General features: G+C 43.0%; 2 protein-coding genes across 3 annotated transcripts; one reads left to right on the forward strand and one right to left on the reverse strand.

Moving 5' to 3' along the window:
• Positions 1-143: 143 nt before the first annotated feature.
• Positions 144-1,427, reverse strand: LOC136421585 (methyltransferase-like protein 22). The gene has a single exon (XM_066409016.1). It carries the CDS (start codon positions 1,425-1,427, stop codon positions 303-305), a length of 1,125 nt encoding a protein of 374 aa, XP_066265113.1. The 3' UTR covers positions 144-302.
• Positions 1,428-2,252: 825 nt separating this feature from the next.
• On the forward strand, positions 2,253-11,574 carry LOC136421644 (V-type proton ATPase subunit E-like). Of its 2 annotated transcripts, none has more exons than XM_066409111.1 (8): positions 2,253-2,393; positions 7,573-7,638; positions 8,063-8,172; positions 8,490-8,556; positions 9,949-10,110; positions 10,471-10,565; positions 10,933-11,020; positions 11,395-11,574. In XM_066409111.1, exons 1-8 carry the CDS (start codon positions 2,361-2,363, stop codon positions 11,455-11,457), a joined length of 684 nt encoding a protein of 227 aa, XP_066265208.1. In that variant the 5' UTR covers positions 2,253-2,360; the 3' UTR covers positions 11,458-11,574. The 2 variants fall into 2 exon arrangements, with proteins under 2 accessions (XP_066265208.1, XP_066265209.1); XM_066409112.1 differs by having other exon boundaries at positions 9,952-10,110.
• The last annotated feature ends 7,826 nt before the right edge of the window (positions 11,575-19,400 follow it).

Consider the following 19,400-nt stretch of genomic DNA (forward strand, 5'->3'; position numbering starts at 1 on the left):
TTAACCTAGAGGTCTTTGATTACAGTACATTGTAGATTAATTGTCTGTATTAATTCTTCTGTTATAAAGTAGATCACGAATTGACTGACTGATTATAGTCAATACTCATTCATTTGTAGGTCTGGAGGAAAAGCAGCTGAGCAATTACAACAATACAAGCTGGTTTGTCATCGCTAAAGGCAAGGTAGCCTCTGTTTGATCGATTTGCATATTTTTAAGTCATACAACTTTCTTTCATTGATCCGTATCAATTTCCTGTGACTTGAAAAAAAAAAGAGATTAAAAAAGCTTCTCTCCTAATCTCAAGACTTGTGATCAGAATCTAAGGGGAGAAATGTGGAGTTGACTTTCCAGAGTTCCAGCTCTTTCACCCTTGCATAGTCAGAGTAACAAGGGAGGTCGGTAGAGACTTGTTCAGACATGACTTTAAGACATTTCAATGGCATTGACCTCTGCCCTTTGCCCCCTGACTGACTCTCTGTAACCTTTGACCACACAGAGGTTGACCCACTGTCTTCTGTACACTCATAATATTCACCCTCTAAATCACATAGGCACTTTCTGAAATGATCGTAGGATTTACAAGTGACATCTAAATCCTCCAGTGTGAAGTTATACCTTCGCTCAAGTGCAACGTATAGTGTCTTTGGTCTTCCACGAGTCATGAGATCAAAAACCGATTTAAAGAATCCATCTGTCAGGTCGTTATCATATGCGATATCTGCGGCAAGTAGGATGTCAACATTCTTCTCTATGTTCTCAAGATCCGCTGTAGACCACTCCGAAGGCGACTTCAAACACTTTCCAGTTTCGCAAACTTCTGGTATCCCCTTTTCCAACCAATCCAACTTCTTAACCCTCACTTTACCGTCACTGCTTGGCTCGAACAAGTGTTGATTTTTTAAGACGTTATCCCTGCAGAGTTCTAAGAGTCTGTCTCCGATATCGGTACAGAAAACTTTGGAGGCCCCTACAGCCCCTGCCACGATGCTTACAAGACCAACGCCACCTCCGAGCTCTAAGATGCTGTGAGATTTAAAGATGTCCTGGTTGTGTAGGATAAAGTCACACATAAGCAGCGCCCCTCTCCATACTTGTAGTCCTACTGTATCTAAAGGAGTAGCCATCGCATGCTGTATGCGAACTTCCATTTCTGGTTTACAATTCGGTTTAGGTCTTCTCAAGACAAGATCACCGTCTTCATCCACACATACTGAGTCTTCCGCAGTTTTTAAACGTTTCGCCTTTGGTTCATGTGTTTCTTCACTGTCTGAACCATCTTCAGAGTCACTGGAGCTGATGTCAGTTTGAGGGACAGTAAAGTGGAAAACGGTAAGGGCTAACTCACCGAGGGAGTTCTGATTGGAGGGATGGACATCGATATGAACGTCAGACAATACTGCCCCTTCCTCCAAGTCTGAGGCCATTGCCAGGGAGGCAAAAGGTCACCTATATGGAGGGAGGTAAATACATGCATAAGCAAGAATAACACTAGCCCCGGGCTAATGTATAAGACTGCAAGTGAAAGAAGCCCTCCAACAGTCGCCGCGGCTAGAATAACACAACATTAGAGTAGATTATACTTTACGGACAGGTAGGATGTTCTTCCAGTTTAGACCGCTCCATACTAGTATCTGTCTCTTCTTCAACCGACTGTCACAAGTTTTATTGTTGCAAAATAACTTTGAAAAGATGATACATAGATTCGAGGGGCCTCATAGACCAAGGAGGTTTGTTTAAATGGACCAATGAAGTATCAATCAGAAACTTTATGTTTGCAAGGTTACAAAATCAGTCAGGAAATTTCCAATTTTCTACAAACAAACTGTTAAAAAGATTTGTTACATGAGTTGCTGCTTTGATTATAAGTTGCCCTAACTTAGTTAAAGTTTTACCTGTCTATTATACTCACCTTTTTACAGGTAACAACACAGCATCATATGGACATCACATGTGTAATACTTTCAATAATCATTTATGGACTACACCAAAACTTATCCAGGGAGAAGAAGGGAAATTATAATTTTTGATTTATTCAAATAAGAAATTTGATACGGTAAAGGTAATGATAACAGTATAAATTCTAATGAAATTTTTTTATTAAAATATTTTGTGAGTACCTTTGATGTCTTAACCGTTTATTTTCAGTTATATCGAGAAAAAATGACAGTAGGAAATATCCCTCTATAAAAGTGGTACATTCCTTACCCACAGGTCTTTGCGAGCCTGACTGCAAAATCACATGATCGAAAAGATCTCCGTGGGGAAAGAAGAAAATTGTCATTTCTGTCAGTTTGGACAATTTTGAGTCCTTTGTTTTGACTTTCTAAGTACAACGGAATAAAGAACAACTCGTCAAGATGGCTCTGAGTGACGCAGATGTCCAGAAACAGGTAATTTTCGGCGATTTTTTAACGTTTTTCGTGGCGTGACATTTTGCGGTCGTACAAGGTGGGGTGGGCAGGGTCGTCCTTTCGCCGGTCATCAAATAATTTCTTAGTTCTTATAAGAATTCTAGCGTGGTCTTAGACTTGATAAAACTCTGATATGCTGAGGATTGCAGCGTAGACATTGTTCACAAGTCTAGATTGGAACAAACACAGCCGCTGGCATTGAAAAATAGATTTTGTCCATATTATTTGTGAGCAAAATGGCAAATTATTTTGTAACAAATCAATTCTACAGTCACGCCCCATATATATTTATTCCATAATTCACGGAACACTTAAGTTCAGGGGAGTACGCTGCGCTGAGTGAGTGCAGGCGCACCGCCTCCTTGAACTTGGGAGGGTCAGCTATCTCCGTGACTTCTTGAGGCAATGAATTCCAGTCTCTCACAGTGCGAGGGTAATAAGAGTGTAACAAGGTATTGATCGTCCTTACCTCGTATCCGTGGGCTCTACAGAAGGTGGAACTTCGTGATGGATTATGTTGTCGAACTCGAACCTAACTATCGCTATAGCGTGCACGCTCTAGTCTAAAACTAAACCGAATAACTGTCACAACTTGCTTGAACTTGCCCCAACGCAACGCAACTAACTTCAACATCCGGGGCCTCGATCAGGGCTGACCCCTGACCTCCTAAACCTGGTTACACTGTCCTCCCTCCTATGAAGACACGTCCTCGTGTCTTAGAACCCCAATCTATCCGGGGGTCTCCCCCGGCGTCGAGAGCGGGTTGTAGTGGGTGCTGGAGCGTCACACACATTTTGACTCTGGTCTTCGTTCATTGAGCAGTACCACTCTCCGTCTGGATCTATCTCAGCAGCTTCATGTGCTGCTATCCTTCTCCAGCTGTCACAGGAGTCACACTGCACCCAATCCTGCAGCGACTCTGCGTCTGAATCCTCAGCTGGAGTCTCCTCGGCAGGTAACTCATCTGTCAAAGAATCTTCTGCTCTCGCTCCTGTTTCCTCTTCCGGCTCTTGCACATGGTACTCCTTGAGCCTGTTGAAGTGCACTACGACCCTCTGTCGTCCTCCCACTCGCTGGACTCTATAGGTAACATCTGACATCCGTGTCACCACTCTGTAGGGTCCTTTCCATTTTGGGAAGAACTTCTTGCTCAAACCTCTCGGGACGGCTGGAATAGACAGCCAAACTTGGTCCCCCACGGAGAAGCCTCCTCCGTGGCATTTTCTGTCATACACATCCTTTTGGCGCCTGTGGGCCGTTTCCATGTTCTGTCTAGCTCTTCTGTAGGCCATATCCAATTCTTCTCTCACCCCCTGTGCCTGAACGTCTATCCCTCCAGCTGGCTCTGGCCTGTCCACAGGCCACATGACGTCGGCTGGTACCCTTGCTTCCTCACCATAGGTGAGAAAGAATGGAGTGTAGTCTGTGCTGGAGTGGACACTGGTACGGTAGGCGAACAAGGCTGACTGAAGGCGGGCATCCCAGTCAGTGTGAGAGTCATTCACATACATGGTAAGAATCTGACAGACCGTCCTATTAAATCGCTCGACCATGCCATCACCCTCTGGGTGATATGCCGTAGTTCTTGTCTTCTTAATTCCCAGCTCCTGGCATAATGTGTGGACAATCTGTGAATCAAAGTCTCTCCCTTGGTCACTGTGCAGCTGGTAGGGCACACCGAACCTGGTGATCCATGTATCAATCAATGCTCGCACCACGGTCGTCGCCTTTTGATCTGGTAACGCTACAGCTTCCACCCATTTCGTCATATAATCAGATATTACCAATATGTGTTTATTTCCCTTCGGGGTCTCTGGGAAGGGTCCCATAAAGTCCATGGCCACCCTCTCCCACCGGAATCCTGGGGATGAGGGAACTAATGGTGCCCTTCTTCGCCGGGACCCTGTCTTCCTCTTGGCACACTCTGAACATCCCTTCACATGTAGCTCGACATCGGTAGCCATCCCGTACCAAAAGAACCGTTCTCGCATTCTTAGAAGGGTTTTATCCACCCCTAGGTGCCCACTCAGAATACCTCCGTGGCATTCCCTGAGCACCTGTTCCCTCAGAGTCTTTGGCACGACGAGCTGGAGCCGATAGGAGGTGTCTGTGTTATCAGCATACAATCTCCGGTACAACACCCCCTCCTTGACCTCCATCCTCTCTCGGTCATTCCAATAGCGCAAGCCTTCCTTCCCGAGTGGGGAGGGTTGTTCAGTCTCGTCTCCGCTCTCCACTGCTAATAGCACGGGGCTTATCTCAGGATCGTCGGCCTGCTGTTGCTTGATATCCTGACCGGCTGCAAAAGGTACAAGTACCTCAGGGGGGTCTGAAGCAACCTGGACTGACATCACGCCATCTGTCGGTGCATCTTCTAGGCCGCACTGTCGGCAGGGAATCCTAGACAACCCGTCAGCATTGCCGTGTTTCTTCCCAGCTCTGTGCTGAACCGTGAATGAGAATGACGCTAACGTCTCCAGCCAACGTGCTACTTGATTCTCAGGCTCCTTAAATGTCATCAGCCATTTTAGGGCGTGGTGGTCGGTACGAACAGTAAACTCGCAGCCTAACAAATAGTGTCTGAAATGCCATACAGAGTTAACGAGAGCAAGCAGCTCTTTCCTGGTGGTGCAATACTTCCGTTCAGCTTTGCTCAGCGTACGACTGTGGTAGGCTATAGGGTGTTCACAACCGTTGACTTCTTGAGACAGTACAGCTCCCAGTCCCCGATCTGACGCATCTGTGTCTAAGATGAATCTCTTGTGAAAATCGGGGAAGGCTAGGACCGGGGCTGTGGTGAGTTCCCTTTGTAACTGCCTGAAAACCCCCTTTTCCTCCTCTCCGAACTCAAAGTTCCCCTCTCGGTCGTTGGCCAGCTGGTATAACGGTGCCGCGATACCTGAAAAGTTTCTCACAAACCTCCTGTAGTAAGAGCAAAAGCCCAAGAACGATCGGAGCTCTCCCCTGTTACTTGGGATCGGCCAGGTTTTGACGGCCTCTACTTTCCCTGGTTCTGTCTCCACCCCCTGTTCACTCACTACATGTCCCAGGAAAGACACCTTCTCTCTCAGCAGTTGACACTTGGTAGTCTTGACCTTCAGCCCTGCATCTTGTAGGCGCTGCAAGACAGCCTCGAGTCGATCCCAATGCTCTTCAAACGTACGGCCAAAGACTATAATATCATCAAGGTACACAAGACAGGAGGACCAGCAGAGTCCAGCCAAGACTAAGTCCATAAGCCGTTCAAATGTCGCGGGCGAGTTGCAGAGGCCCATGGGAAGGGTGTTGAACTCCCACAATCCGAGAGGTGTAGTGAACGCTGTCTTCTCTTTGCTACTTTCCTCTACTTCTACTTGGTGGTAACCGCTCACCAGATCCAGGGTACTGAAGTACTTTGCTCCACCCAAAGCGTCCAGGGCGTCGTCTATCCTAGGTAGGGGATATGCGTCCTTCAGTGTACAGTCATTGAGCTTTCTGTAGTCCACACAGAATCGTGTTGATCCATCAGGTTTCTTTACCAAGACTACAGGAGCTCCCCAGGGAGAGTGTGACTCCCTGATGATGCCTATCTCTCGCATGCCCTGGAGGCAGCGCGCCATCTCTTCTCGCTGGTGGGGTGAGTACCGTCTAGGTGCAAGTTTCACTGGCCTGGCACTACCGGTGTCAATCTTGTGCTTGACCTTGTCAGTTCTTCCCAAGTCCAGCGGTCCACGTGAGAACACATGTTGAAATCGATCAACTGTCCTATACACACGCCGCCGCTGGTCTGTGCTCAAGTCCTTCCTGTCCAGACCAAGGTCTGACAGGATGCGATCCACCTCTCCTGCCGCGGGAGTAGAACTCGTGGTGGCCAGACCCCTCAGCGTCAACACTTGCTGTGCCCTTGTGCGTCTCTTGGTTCTACCTTTGCCAGCTGGCGGCAGTACAACTTCCTCAGCCTCCCCTCCATCCATAGGAGTCAGCTGTCCGACCTTGGAACCACGCCGTAATGTCACTGGCTCTGGCGACATGTTGACCAGCCTTACTGGCACGGACCCCTCGGTCGGCGTCACCACGGTTCTGGCACACACGACTTTGTCTTTCCCTTCCAAACTGTTGGGTTCGAACACAGCAGACAGAAAACCTCCCCATCCAGGGTTTGCATCTTGTATGCATCCAGGTACGACGACTTCATGACGTCCCGGGAGGGTAACATCTTCCGCTAAACTCACCCTGCAGACATTGGGACGAATGGACAGGACTTGCAAGGGGCATGGTCTGCCTCGGACAGAGATGGTCTCTCCTACGGTGTCAACTACGGCTCTGACTGACCTCATAAAGTCCATTCCCAGGATACATCTCTCCTGCAAGCCGTGAACGACATAGACCTTCCTCTTGATCTCCGCACCATGCACCCTTATCCTCACCTCCACGGAACCGAGCACTTTAAGTACACCACCTCCCGCTGCTACGAAACTCTGCCAGCAATTCTTTAAGGGCACTTTGCCACCCTTTTCCCAAACTGAGCTATCAACACAAGATGGCCCCGCACCTGAATCTACCAATGCATTCAAATTTTGATTCCACATGAAAGGGAAAGTAACATAAACTGCCGGCCCCGGGGTTCGATCCCCCGAGCTCCGGATCATAACCTCACGCACTCTAACCACTAGGCTAAAAGGTCGCGACCCCATAGGCTGAACAGTTAGCGTGGTGCTATCACTGCTGCATGATAGTCCGTGTTACATTACTCCCCCTTTTCCCTCAGATTCGCCCTCGAATCTGCACTCGAACCTCCGAGTTCGTCCCCTGTGAGGAATGTTACGTCTCACAGGGCCACTTCTGACACCAATGAAACACCGAAAGGGAAAGTAACATAAACTGCCGGCCCCGGGGTTCGATCCCCCGAGCTCCGGATCATAACCTCACGCACTCTAACCACTAGGCTAAAAGGTCGCGACCCCATAGGCTGAACAGTTAGCGTGGTGCTATCACTGCTGCATGATAGTCCGTGTTGCAAGAGTGTCTATAACATTCTTTGTGAAATGGTAGACTCTTATATGAATTTTGATTTGAGTGTCGCAATTGGCGCGGTGCAGGTGACAGTATGTATGTATCTGAATGTATAAGATATGAATTATGTGGCAGAATTTTGATAAATTGATTTATATTTTTCAGATCAAGCACATGATGGCCTTCATTGAGCAGGAGGCCAATGAGAAGGCAGAGGAGATAGATGCTAAGGTAAGCCAAAGGTGTTGAATTTAAGGGAATACTGAAAGTGATTTTTATTGAATAGCTTTACTTCACGATCAATAAACATTGAATTGACCTGAATCAAATTATATAACAGCCATCCTCCAGTGTAACACGCTGAATTTTATTTCAGTTCATTTCATTTCAAATTCTCTTGGAAGTATGTGCATTTGTGTCTAATGGACCAATCCCATAGCCCCGTTCACCTCCATCTCAACGTAGAAATGGAAAATAAAAACATAGAAATGCAACTATTTTACAGACATGCAGCCATTCATGATTATGAAATACATAAAATTGATGGACAGTCATGATTGATCTATTGACTTGGATTCCATAACAAAAGGTCTTGAGCCATTAGATAATCTGAATTGTGATGTTCATCCTATTGAAACTGTCCCTAATCCCCCAGGCTGAGGAGGAGTTTAACATAGAGAAGGGTCGTCTGGTCCAGATGCAGCGGGTCAAGATCATGGAGTTCTATGAGAAGAAGGAGAAGCAGGTCGAGCAGCAGAAGAAGATGTAAGAACAGCATCTCATGTGTTTATCTTCAAAAGAAATGTTGTGCTCTTTTTTACTATTTAGTATTTATGTCAATGTTTTATTCATCTAGTAATATTGCTGTGTGCTGTTGTAGAATACAGAAAATACAAAGATTCATAGAGTCATACAACACACATGTACATTCCACTCTACACTCTGTAATCAAATAAAGTGTGTGGTAAAACAAATGTCTGTCGAACTGCTGGTCATCTATGATCAAAAACATAATTTTTTTTTTTCTACATCTGTGAAGTTTTCCTCCATAGTCTTGACTTGTGAATTTTTTATCCTTTCAGCCAAAATTCCAACTTGTTGAACCAGGCCAGAATGAAGGTTCTCCAGGCCAGAGAGGACCATATAAAGGTTGGTTGGTTCATTGGCATTTGTATTGTCAGAGATGACAGAAATATGTCTAGCTGGCCTTGTGGCTGAGAACTGTGACTGACCACTTCAGGCCTCGAAATTAACTTTTTCCCCTACTGTCCCAACATTGTCCCAAAAGTGGATTTCAACTGTCCCGAAAGTGTCCTGAAGTGTCCCAACCAGGGCCAAAGCTATGAACTTAGTGTTGGGTCTGCATTCAGTTCCAGAGGTTCATGTTCAGGTTTGGACCTATACTCAAGTCAGGACCTGAGCCCAAGCCAATCTGTGTTAGAATATTTGTTTTAGTTATATACAAGATTGTGTATTGTAAAATAGAAAATTGCATGAAATTTGAAAAATACAATACATACAAAGGTATATACACTCAGTAGTAAACACAAGTTTCAACAAAGTTAACAACCAGAAATATTGTTAACAACCTGAAATAATCTATTTTAATAGGTTATAAAAGAAAAAGCATAATTCTGCAGAGTTTAAAGACTTCATTGATGCGGTGGCTCTTGGGGAGGTTAATGAGGTGTGACCATCCCTCTGCTGACTGTCAGGGGGCTGGGACAGGCTTTCCTTTCACTATGCTGAGTGATAAATGATGATTGATTTTGAGAAGACTAGTACCACACCAAAAACAGTGGGTGGGACCAGTATACAGTTTCACAAGGGAGGAGCACAGTGGCACTCAGGAGCCCTGATTGTCCCAAATATGTCCCGAATTGATTATTGAGTTGTCCCAGGTCAAATTTTGGTGGCCCCGGGACATAGGGACATAGTTAACTTCGAGCCCTGCCACTTTATTCAAAATAGAATAATAACTTTGCTGTATAACAGTTGTACAAAATAGTAGCTATAAAATTTTAGATTCAAGCTCTTAAGGCTAAAGAGGTTCTGCTGACTATTTAATTTCATGTTGTGCACCCAACATTTTTTATGTGCACCTAAATTTTTAGGTTAGGTTCATCGTATAGGAGGGGTGTCCCTGTGGTGTAGTGGTCTGCGCTTCTGTTACTAGCCACATCTGGTTCAAATTACTTGGACCAGAAGGCCCAACCCTGGGTAGGACACCTCTGGACAAGAGGCGCATTGAGTCATACTAAAGACTTTATAGAAATGGTATATACTTCTGAAACACTATGGAAGTTAAACACACTCCATTGCCAGTGGACTAGCCCCCTGCTGCAGTGATTGCACCCCAGTGTGGCCCAGGGCTATGGAGCGGAAATGGGCACCGCCCTATATATGCACCTTATGGTGTGGGAGGATTTTAACTTTTTAACTCACCCGTATAGGTTAGGAGCACCAGTACACCTTTGTCCAAAAATTAATTTCAAGCCCTGGTGTAATTTTGGTGCCCGTGTTGCTGTCTGTTTCTCCCAGCAGAGTATCCTGGAGGAGTGTCGCCAGAGGCTCGGGGAGGTCACCAAGAACCCGGTCAAGTACCGCAAGGTGATGGAGGGACTGATGGTGCAGAGTCTGTGTCAGCTCCTCGAGCCGGCCGTCACGCTCAGATGTCGACAGGTGGACGTCAAACTCGTCAAGGTGAGCGTCTTTATTACCGCCATAGAAATGGAGGGTATATTTTGGGCAACGTTTGTGTCTGTTGTGTGTGTTGGTAAGTTGTGACAAAAACTGGAAATGATTAGATTTTGAGCCCCCTGTTTTTTTTTCTCCTTATAATAAGTTATATCTGCTTTATTTCACATTTTCTTGTTTCTGTCTTGGAACTGAATAGTACTATAAGGCAGTTGAAAAAAACAACATTTTTGGATTTTTTCAATAGTCAGCTCATTTATCTACTTCTTTACTTCACCTTCACTACATTTCACCTTAGTCAAATTGTAACTGGGAGAAAAAAACAAGAAAATGTTCCTAAACTCTGTGTACTTTGTTCCTCCCCAGGACTTGACACCACAGGTGATCACCACCTACAAGCAGCTGACCAAAAAGGACTGCAAAATCACCGTAGATGAACAAAACTTCCTGGGCTCGGATGTGTGAGTAGACTTGTAGTTGTACCTTTCCTGGGATTCAAACCTTTTGGCCTTTTTTTTTTGTGAAGCTTCATTGTTGAAAATCAGCTCAATATAGGTAATCCAAACTCTCAACTCCCAATTATAGTTATCTGTACTTTTGTGTTCAATGCAATAGAAAGACTATCTATAGTGTTTGATTTTAGTGATGTTGTCTGGTACAGGGAAGATTTCTGTAGTCTTTTAGTTTTACAGTTAACTGCTTCAGCAGAAAGATAACTTAATAGATATTCATTTTTTAAGGTATATTTAATACAGGAAAAGGATAGAAATTTGGACAGGTAGTAATACTGTGGTGTAGGTTTGTGAAGTTTGTCTTTCGCTTTTCCAGGTCTGGGGGTATCGAGTTCCTTTCTCCCAACAACAGAATCAAGGTCACCAACACACTGGAGAGTCGACTGGAGATGATGAGTACACAGGTTTGTTTGTTTATTTATCTGTTTCTTTCCTTTTCCTCATCAGACCAGAAGGTGATAATGATATGTTAAAGAAATCCGTTGTGGATTATACAGTCAAACCTGTGCAAGTGACTACATTAAGGACTACCTGCCCAATGTGACCACTTTTTGTGGTCCCCTAGATTATTTTTTCCACTGACACAAGCATTATGAATTGTGTTTGGCAACCACCTGTCTACTGTGATCATTTTCTTAAAGTCCTTTGTGTGATTACTGTTTGTCTACACAACTAACACTTATATTGTAGTTGAAAGCAAACAAGCATTGTGGTCTTTACACAACTAGCAACTCTAAACATTTCCTTGTTTGTTTGTTTCTTTTTACAACTTCTCCAGATGATGCCAGAAATCCGGACAACGTTATTCGGATCCAACCCCAACAGAAAGTTCATGGACTAGGAAATAAGGAGTCGTCTATTCTAGCTGATGGTCTTGTCCAGCTGTGCAATACAGAGATATTTCATCAACACCCGTTTCAATATTCAAATAGTCCATTTCTGACAAGTCGTATATGTGTTGGTTAGGTCATACCAATCAGAATAGGATGGTTGTAGTGTATCATGGTCAGATTATGAAAATTAGATATTAATGGAAAATAGAGCTGAAGTGTTGAGGATGAAAATTTGGAAACCTTTGAATTCAAGATATGATTAAAAGTCAGTTTAGTCTACACTATATACTATCTGCTTTAAAAAAGTTTCTGGTGAAATACAATGGCTTCCAAAATTCAAGTCAATGTATTACATGTAGCAGCATTTATTACTAGTAGTGATGAAGTATTCTACAATTAATTTCCAAAGTTTCCTCCTCTCTGTAGCAATGAATAGACTTGAAGCACAATTATATACAAGTTTAGGTAGATTATATTGTAAGACAAAGCAAGACAGTCTATGTATAGTACAGCACTGTGAGGTTATAGGGCTCAATGTAGAAACAATTTACCTGTATTATGGTGTAAAAGCACTAGAAATTTGCCACTGCATACATTGTAGTAATCAGGAAAAAATGTAGCAGATATGGTAGCCTGGTCGGTGTAAAGATTTAACCATTGCTATCAGTTACTGAAGTCTTGCTGTGATGTTTGTAGAATGTTGGGGAAAGTTGTGATCTCTGAAATGAAACAAAATATTTATCTAGTGACTTTGATGTTTAGAAGCATGGAATTCTCCGTCAGGTTGATGACAGAGCTCTTCTAGTCTTGTATGGAACACCTTCGAAAATTACTTTCTGTTGAAGTATTTCAACAAAACTTAGAGACTGCTAAAGCATAGTGGAGTAATTCTAACTCAAAGTTAAACTGCAAATAAGTGACGATAGTGGAGTCATGTCTGTTTGGAGAAATACTGTGTCCCACCAAAAAGCCCCAAACAATACTTCACGTACTTACACTTACTGTCACCTACCTCTGCTGTTATTATTGGTGGTACACAAGATGATAACGTACAAAGAAGCAGACATACATGTAACGTGAGTTTGAACTTGATGGTGTTGACTTCAAAATATACAGATTTACATGAAGTTGCTGTACTGTAACTCAGGATGTTTTAGCTTCGTGCTTATCACACATAGCAAATTCAGTAAGGATAGTTACTGTAACATGTACACTTACTGCAAAATTGACTTGATTATCCCAGAATTATCCAACCCAATGTTTACTTACTGTTATTTTATGTAGTTTTTCTAAAACTATTTGGAAAATGTGTGACTGTGGTGCATATGTTTGAAGTTACTTTATGAATGTAAAAGAGAAACAAAAACTAAGCATTAGAATATCTCTGATCCATCCAAGCCCCTACTATTTCCTTCAGGCTTCTATTATATTCTTTTCCTTGAGTACAGTCGAACTTCCTGCGTCCTATCAGTGTTCTTGCAATGATAATATTTTTCGCCAGGAGGAGCATTTGAGCAGCACCTTGTCTCTGTGACTGTAGATCGCAATGAAAGCATTCCAGTTCCAGTGTTGTTTTCGGTTTGTGATGTTACAGTAATGTGTTTCAGCTGTGTTTCTGAATAAATATGTGGATGAAGAAGTCTATAAAGGCTGGACATATGTTGTATTTGTTCATTCCATTGTTTCTCTTTAAAAAGGTAGTCAAACAGTTTATTGACAAGTAAAGACAGCATTCCATAAATTACTTATGACTAGCGAACTAAGGATGAAAAGCCTTGTATAACTCAACGCTCCTGGTTTAGTGATGCATTTTCGCTACACACAATACCTGTAATCTAATTAACGTATCTTACACAAAATACACCATCTAACGTCATGCGCGTGATAAGAATAAAATCTTATAAAAATAGATGGAAAGCAGTCTTGGTGTGGTTCATTTGATCAAGGATTTGATGTAGCAAACATTGACCAGTTAATAAGGCTCTTTACTTTAATGGGGTTTAAGCTGTGAAGCTACTAACAGCTGGAGTTGTCCTTTCCGTTGCCATTTCAGTAATGTAACATGATAAATTATATATATTTATGGTAACAAAATGATACTCTGTGGCGGCCTGTGCAAAATTATTTGGCTCCTTCCTTGCCTACAAGTCCAAAGAGCTTTACATCTCATCTCAATCCAAGGAGCCCTTAGAAAGTGTTTGTTACCTTTTACATGATCATAGGTAAGGTGAAACTTCACTGCACACCAATTGGATTTCCATGGCACAGAGAGAGGGAGGGCAGGGCAAAAAAGTGAGCTATTTCATCTTCAGGGACGGTCTCACAGCAACGTCTATCAGATATGGAAGGCACTGCAGTGTACATGTTGGTGTCAATGTCACTAGTAACGTTATTATATTCCCCTTCCAATGGGAAGGGGGATATATTGTTTTTGCTTGCCTGTTCTTCTTCTTTCTTCTTCTTCTTCTTCTGCCAAAAACCAAGTAGATGTGCGGTGGTAGCTCTACTAATGGTATTGCAGAAAGTTATATGTACCTTATGTTACATGGTATGGATGTTATATTTGAGATGTAGGTACCTATAGGAAAGGTGAATACACCTGACAATAAATCATGCTAATGAGGACCTAATTTGCATAATATATGCATAAACTTGTATTTCCCTTACCGTAAAAGCTGCGGATGTCATATTTGAGATTTAGGTACCTTTAGGAAAGGTGAACACACCTGGATATAAATTATGCTAATGAGGACCTCATTTGCATAAATTATGCAAAACTTGCATTTCCCTTACCGTAAAAGCTGCAGATGTCATATTTGAGATGTAGGTACTTTTAGGAAAGGTGAACACATCTGGCCATGAATTATGCTAATGCGGACCTCATTTGCATAATTTATGCATAAATGTGAATTTACCTTACCGTAAAAGCTACGGATGTCATATTTGAGTTGTATGTACCTTTAGGAAAGGTGAATACACCTGGCCATACATTATGCTAATGTGGACCTCATTTGCATAATTTAGGCATAAACTTGCATTTCCCTTACCATGAAAGCTACGGATGTCATATTTGAGATGTAGGTACCATTAGGAAAGGTGAACACACCTGTCTATCAACTATGCTAATGCGGAACTCATTTGCATGATTTATGCATAAACTGGTACTTCCCTTACCGTAGAGGCTACGGATGTCATATTTGAGATGTAGGTACCCTTAAAAAAGGTGAATACACCTGGCCATAAATTATGCTTATGAGGGCCTCATTTTTCATGATTTAGGCATGTACTTGTATTTCCCTTACTGTAAAGGCTTTAGGAAAGGTCAGAAAACCTGGCCATGAATTATGCTAATGAGTGCCTTATGCATAATTTATGCACTCTTTACCATAAAAGCTACGGAAGTCATATTTCAGATGTAGGTATTTTTAGGAAAGGGGAACACATCATCATCATATCGGGCAGCTTGCCAGGGCCATGGCTGCTCTCTCCCCCCAGGCGTCACGGTCCGCCATTAGTTGGTCTAGATCTTCAGACCTCACCCCTACATCCCCAGCAAGTTGGTCTATGTAGGTTCGTCGGGGTCGCCCGACACAGGAGTGCCCAGAGCAGGAGTTCGCTCTGACACACCTGACCATAAATTATGCTAATGCAGACCTCGTTTGCATAATTTTTGCAGAAACTTCATAATACCCTTACAGTCAATGCTAAGGATGTCATATTTGAGGTGTAGGTAATGGGAGGGGAATATCCTGCATTTTCCCGAAAATGTTGCCATTCTAGTTGGGCTTGGTATTTACAACATAGCATCACATTTTACCAAGAATGGACAGCGTTCAGAAGCGTGTGGCCATGACATCGAATACAACAGTGTAAAGCTAACGTAACATAACCTAATTACGTGCGGGAGCAGTTTACGTCCAGTTTGGGTCATGTCCACATGTCGAGGTGTATTATGCCGAAGCCTGGTCTCATGAGCAACAAAGAACGTCATAAGTATGATCCTTAGCCATCTCTCTCTTTTATACAAAACAATGAAAAAGGTTTACGTCCAGCGACATATAACAGAATAAACTCCTGAACCAGCAACAACAAGTTGCACGGAAGCGTCATGCATGACGTATTTCATATGAAATTCGACCCAGCATAATTCAGCATGTTTTTCTAAATTACACGATAGCTAGTATCTTTTAAACGTAGCTGACGTTAAACCTTTCTTTGATATTCAGACTATCCGTGGTGATTCGAGGTTTGAAACTCTTGCCAATTTTAGGAAGGTTTGATACCACCTAGCGACCCCCGCTCAGATGATACATTTTTGCACGGCATGACATAATGGCCATGCGTTTATCACGTGAACGCCACGTGCTGCTGATGTCGGGGAAATTCAGAACACAAAAATTGCATTCTTCCATCGCGTCAGGCAAGCGGATGGACAAACATAGTGACTTTACTATCATTTGTCTGTAGACTACTTTCGACAGTTACTGTGCATTTTTTTCTTGTCTATGTTCTTCAAGCATAGTGCTAGAAGGGAAAAGGCTGACGTGGACGATAATGGGTTACCCTAGCACAATTCTACACCATAAACCCCAGTATAAATACATGCTCGCACGGCGTTAAACAGGCGGAGGAAAACTTACAGACCATACATTTTTCTTGTTAGAAGAGCTGATATTTCTGCCCATTGGTTTAACATTTGGCTCTGTCCGCGCGGTTTTAAGATAAATAACGTTTTGAATAAATCGGACGTTAAATGGTAACGTTACGTTACCTGAACCGAGATATTTCGCCTTAAATTCCTGTGTCTGGTCATTACCCAAGAAAGTTTGCAGACGGTCTCACAACGGCATCTAGCAGTCTACATTAGTACTGCAGTACTGGCACGTCATCTTGACTAGCTGCTGATTGGTTGATAACATTATGACATTACACTGCTTCCGAAAAAGAAGTCAAACCCAGCTAGTTTAGATATAGCCAACAATTGTATTTAGCACCAGTAGCCTATTGTTACAACAAAGTCAGACACAGTTTACTGACGCATGTATGTTTTTCCCTATGTTTTTACCATGTATTTGCAATTAGCCCACGGGCATGAACTTGCAATAAACTTCTTATTACAAATGCCCAAATAAGGTATCTTGAAATAAACCTCGAACATCAAACGGCTGCCCGGCGTCCAATGCCGTATATTACTTCCACATACCTTTACACAGCAGTTTGAAAGAAACATTGGATCTATTGACAAGCAAACAGACAGAACGCTGTTAAAGTTAATGACAACCAAAGAAGCCTAGAAAAATCACACCCCTTTGCGAGCCTCTCGCGATTTTCCCATTCACGAAAAGACGGAAATTTGGCAATTTGACGGTCGTTTAACCACTTTTCAGGAGGCGGCCGCATATTAGGCTGTGATAGGGTATGTAGTCACGAATCTGAATTGTGAAAAAATACATACGAAATTAAGATTAAAGCCAGTGAAAACTTTCCCAAATAGGTTCAGACATCTTTACATACATTTAGAATGACCTTTAAAACAATTGTTGACATAAAAAGGATCGATTTCAGGCGCCGCACGAGGAGCCCGTGTAAAGCCAGCTAAACGCCCGTCGAAGCGCCACCTACATTCATGTACACATCGTATCTTGTACGTAATGAGTAGGTTGAAAATATGTGTGGACATCATCCCTTTTCCCTTAACAACTTTAGCTTTTTACTGAACTGTTCATCTGCTTATATGGGGTAAGGGACTCTCAGAGAAGCCCGGCCGGCACCCAGAAAACATTACGATCTTTTCACCCAACATCTATTTGGAGACTTTATCCTATTTCCTAATAATTGTCTTTGATTTTTCTCATCCTTTTTGCTGTTATCATCCACATCCTCATCCATATATATTTGATATATTGGCAACGCACCGGGCAGGGCCCAGTGGCAACCGACACCCTGCACAAGAGATGGACCTGGATTGGGCATACACTGCGGAAGCCAACATCGAGTACCACGAGGGAGCTCGAGGCCTTCACATGGAACCCCCCGGCGAAGCGGAAGAGGGAGGCCGAGGAACACATGGTGGAGGGACCTAGTGGCCGATGTGAAGGCATCCGGACACACATGGGAGCAGCTGGTAGAGAGGGCCCGGGACCGCAAAGGATGGAGGCACCTAGTCCGTGGCATATGACCAAGGATGGGCGATAGGCCCAAGTAAGTAAGTATATAAGATGAAATAGACAAAATTCACTTGCTGCATCCCTGGTGAGCCTTGACAGTAACTAACAAACCCTTTCTTTCGGTTTGTGGGTAATGTTTTCTGAGGTCATTTGTCGCCCTGACATGTTGATGAGTCAGTCATTGACTTACACAAATCTTATATTACGAACCCTGTCAACCTGTCACACATTTATATCTTATCCCCGTATCATCTCGGACCAATGCATCAGCGGTCTAAAAGAAGCGCCCTCCCGTGACAGATAGTAGTACTTCAGGTGTGAAACGTCTAATCGGTCTTGCTCAGAGCTCTATCCACTGACGTTAAACCAAGGACAGTATGGCCCTTTATCACATTGACAATCTTATATAGTAACTATCACGTACTTGAAATCCGCCACCTACAATCCAACACTGCAACAGCTAAACGACAGTCTGAGAAAAGCGCCCTCCAGTGACTGATAGTGGTACTTCATCTAAGAAACTTGAAATCGGTCCACGCTGGCAAGAGAGACTATAGAGCTCTTTCCACAAATCATTGATGTAAATTCTCCTCTAAAATATTCTGTGCGTCTGAACGCAGGAAAGATTGTGTACACTAGTACTAATTACATATACATGTACATGAACATTTGGATATAGACGTTCTTTGACCGAACGTTGCGTTGAAGTTTACAGAAACACCCAGTTCGTAACGTTAATTGAATTGAATGAAGACCTTTATTGCACACACATACCCACTGGGTTCAGTACAGGTCACAACAGAAAGCATCACAGTTTGCAAATACATGTATATATATATATATATACAATAATAAGCTAGCACTAGTCTAATGATTACGTTGCTTTGGCCTCTTCTAGCTTCTTAGTAATAATGTAGATATAAGTACAGGTGTGTTTGATAATCAAGGGTTTATCTAAAGCCATTAGAAATATGATTTTTTCCACGTCGCCAAGATGTATGAAATGGGGAAACCTACATTGTATTAGTTTACAGCTCAGCTCTCTCTTCGTTGTATAAACTACATTCTACTAAAGAGTGTTGCTCATCCTCTATCCTATTTAACGTTAGATTACAATGTCTACATATTCGTTGTTCCAGGGGAGTGCAGTTATGACGTCCGGTTTCAATGTGAAGTTTGTGACAGCTGATCCGGAGTTTGCAGACGGTCTCACAACGGCACCTAGCAGTCTACATTAGTACTGCAGTAACATTAGTAACATTAGTAACATTAACATTAGTAACATTAGCATCAACAACAAAGCAAGGCAACTGCGCTTAAGTAAAGCTACCTGAACCGAGATATTTCGCCTGAGATTCGTGTGTCTGGTCATTACCCAAGAAAGTTTGCAGACGGTCTCATAACGGCACCTAGCAGACTACATTAGTACTGCAGTAAGGGCTCATTTTGCCCAACTCGTCCCAGCAGAAAGCTACTCCCCGCCACCAACAGGGGCGTCTGATCAACTCTGTTGTTGACCCGGAGGCCAAACTGTGGCAAAAATACTCCCGTTCGTCAGAAATTCCCTTTTGTAGCGCTTTATTTTCCTCAAACAACTTCAACGACTGCAGCTAGTGTTGTTGACAGAAAACAGAACAACCACCTGCCTTTCTTTGGGCAAACCTGACGTCAAAATAGTGTCAACCAATCAGCACCTTTTACTATTACGGCGGTTTATTGTAAGATATATAAATACCTTACTTGGGCATATGTAATGTCATAATGTTATCAACCAATCTGCAGCA

The sequence above is a fragment of the Branchiostoma lanceolatum genome, chromosome 16 (genome assembly GCF_035083965.1).
Source record: "Branchiostoma lanceolatum isolate klBraLanc5 chromosome 16, klBraLanc5.hap2, whole genome shotgun sequence".
NCBI classification, from domain to species: domain Eukaryota; kingdom Metazoa; phylum Chordata; class Leptocardii; order Amphioxiformes; family Branchiostomatidae; genus Branchiostoma; species Branchiostoma lanceolatum.

Bases quoted from the DNA above. Each gene is read 5' to 3' on its own strand.
- LOC136421644 (XM_066409111.1), top strand. From the start codon at position 2,361: ATGGCTCTGAGTGACGCAGATGTCCAGAAACAG. The intron at 2,394-7,572 runs GTAATTTTCGGC...TATATTTTTCAG, and splicing joins ACGCAGATGTCCAGAAACAG to ATCAAGCACATGATGGCCTT. The intron at 11,021-11,394 runs GTTTGTTTGTTT...CAACTTCTCCAG, and splicing joins TGGAGATGATGAGTACACAG to ATGATGCCAGAAATCCGGAC.
- LOC136421585 (XM_066409016.1), bottom strand. From the start codon at position 1,427: ATGGCCTCAGACTTGGAGGAAGGGGCAGTATTGTCTGACGTTCATATC.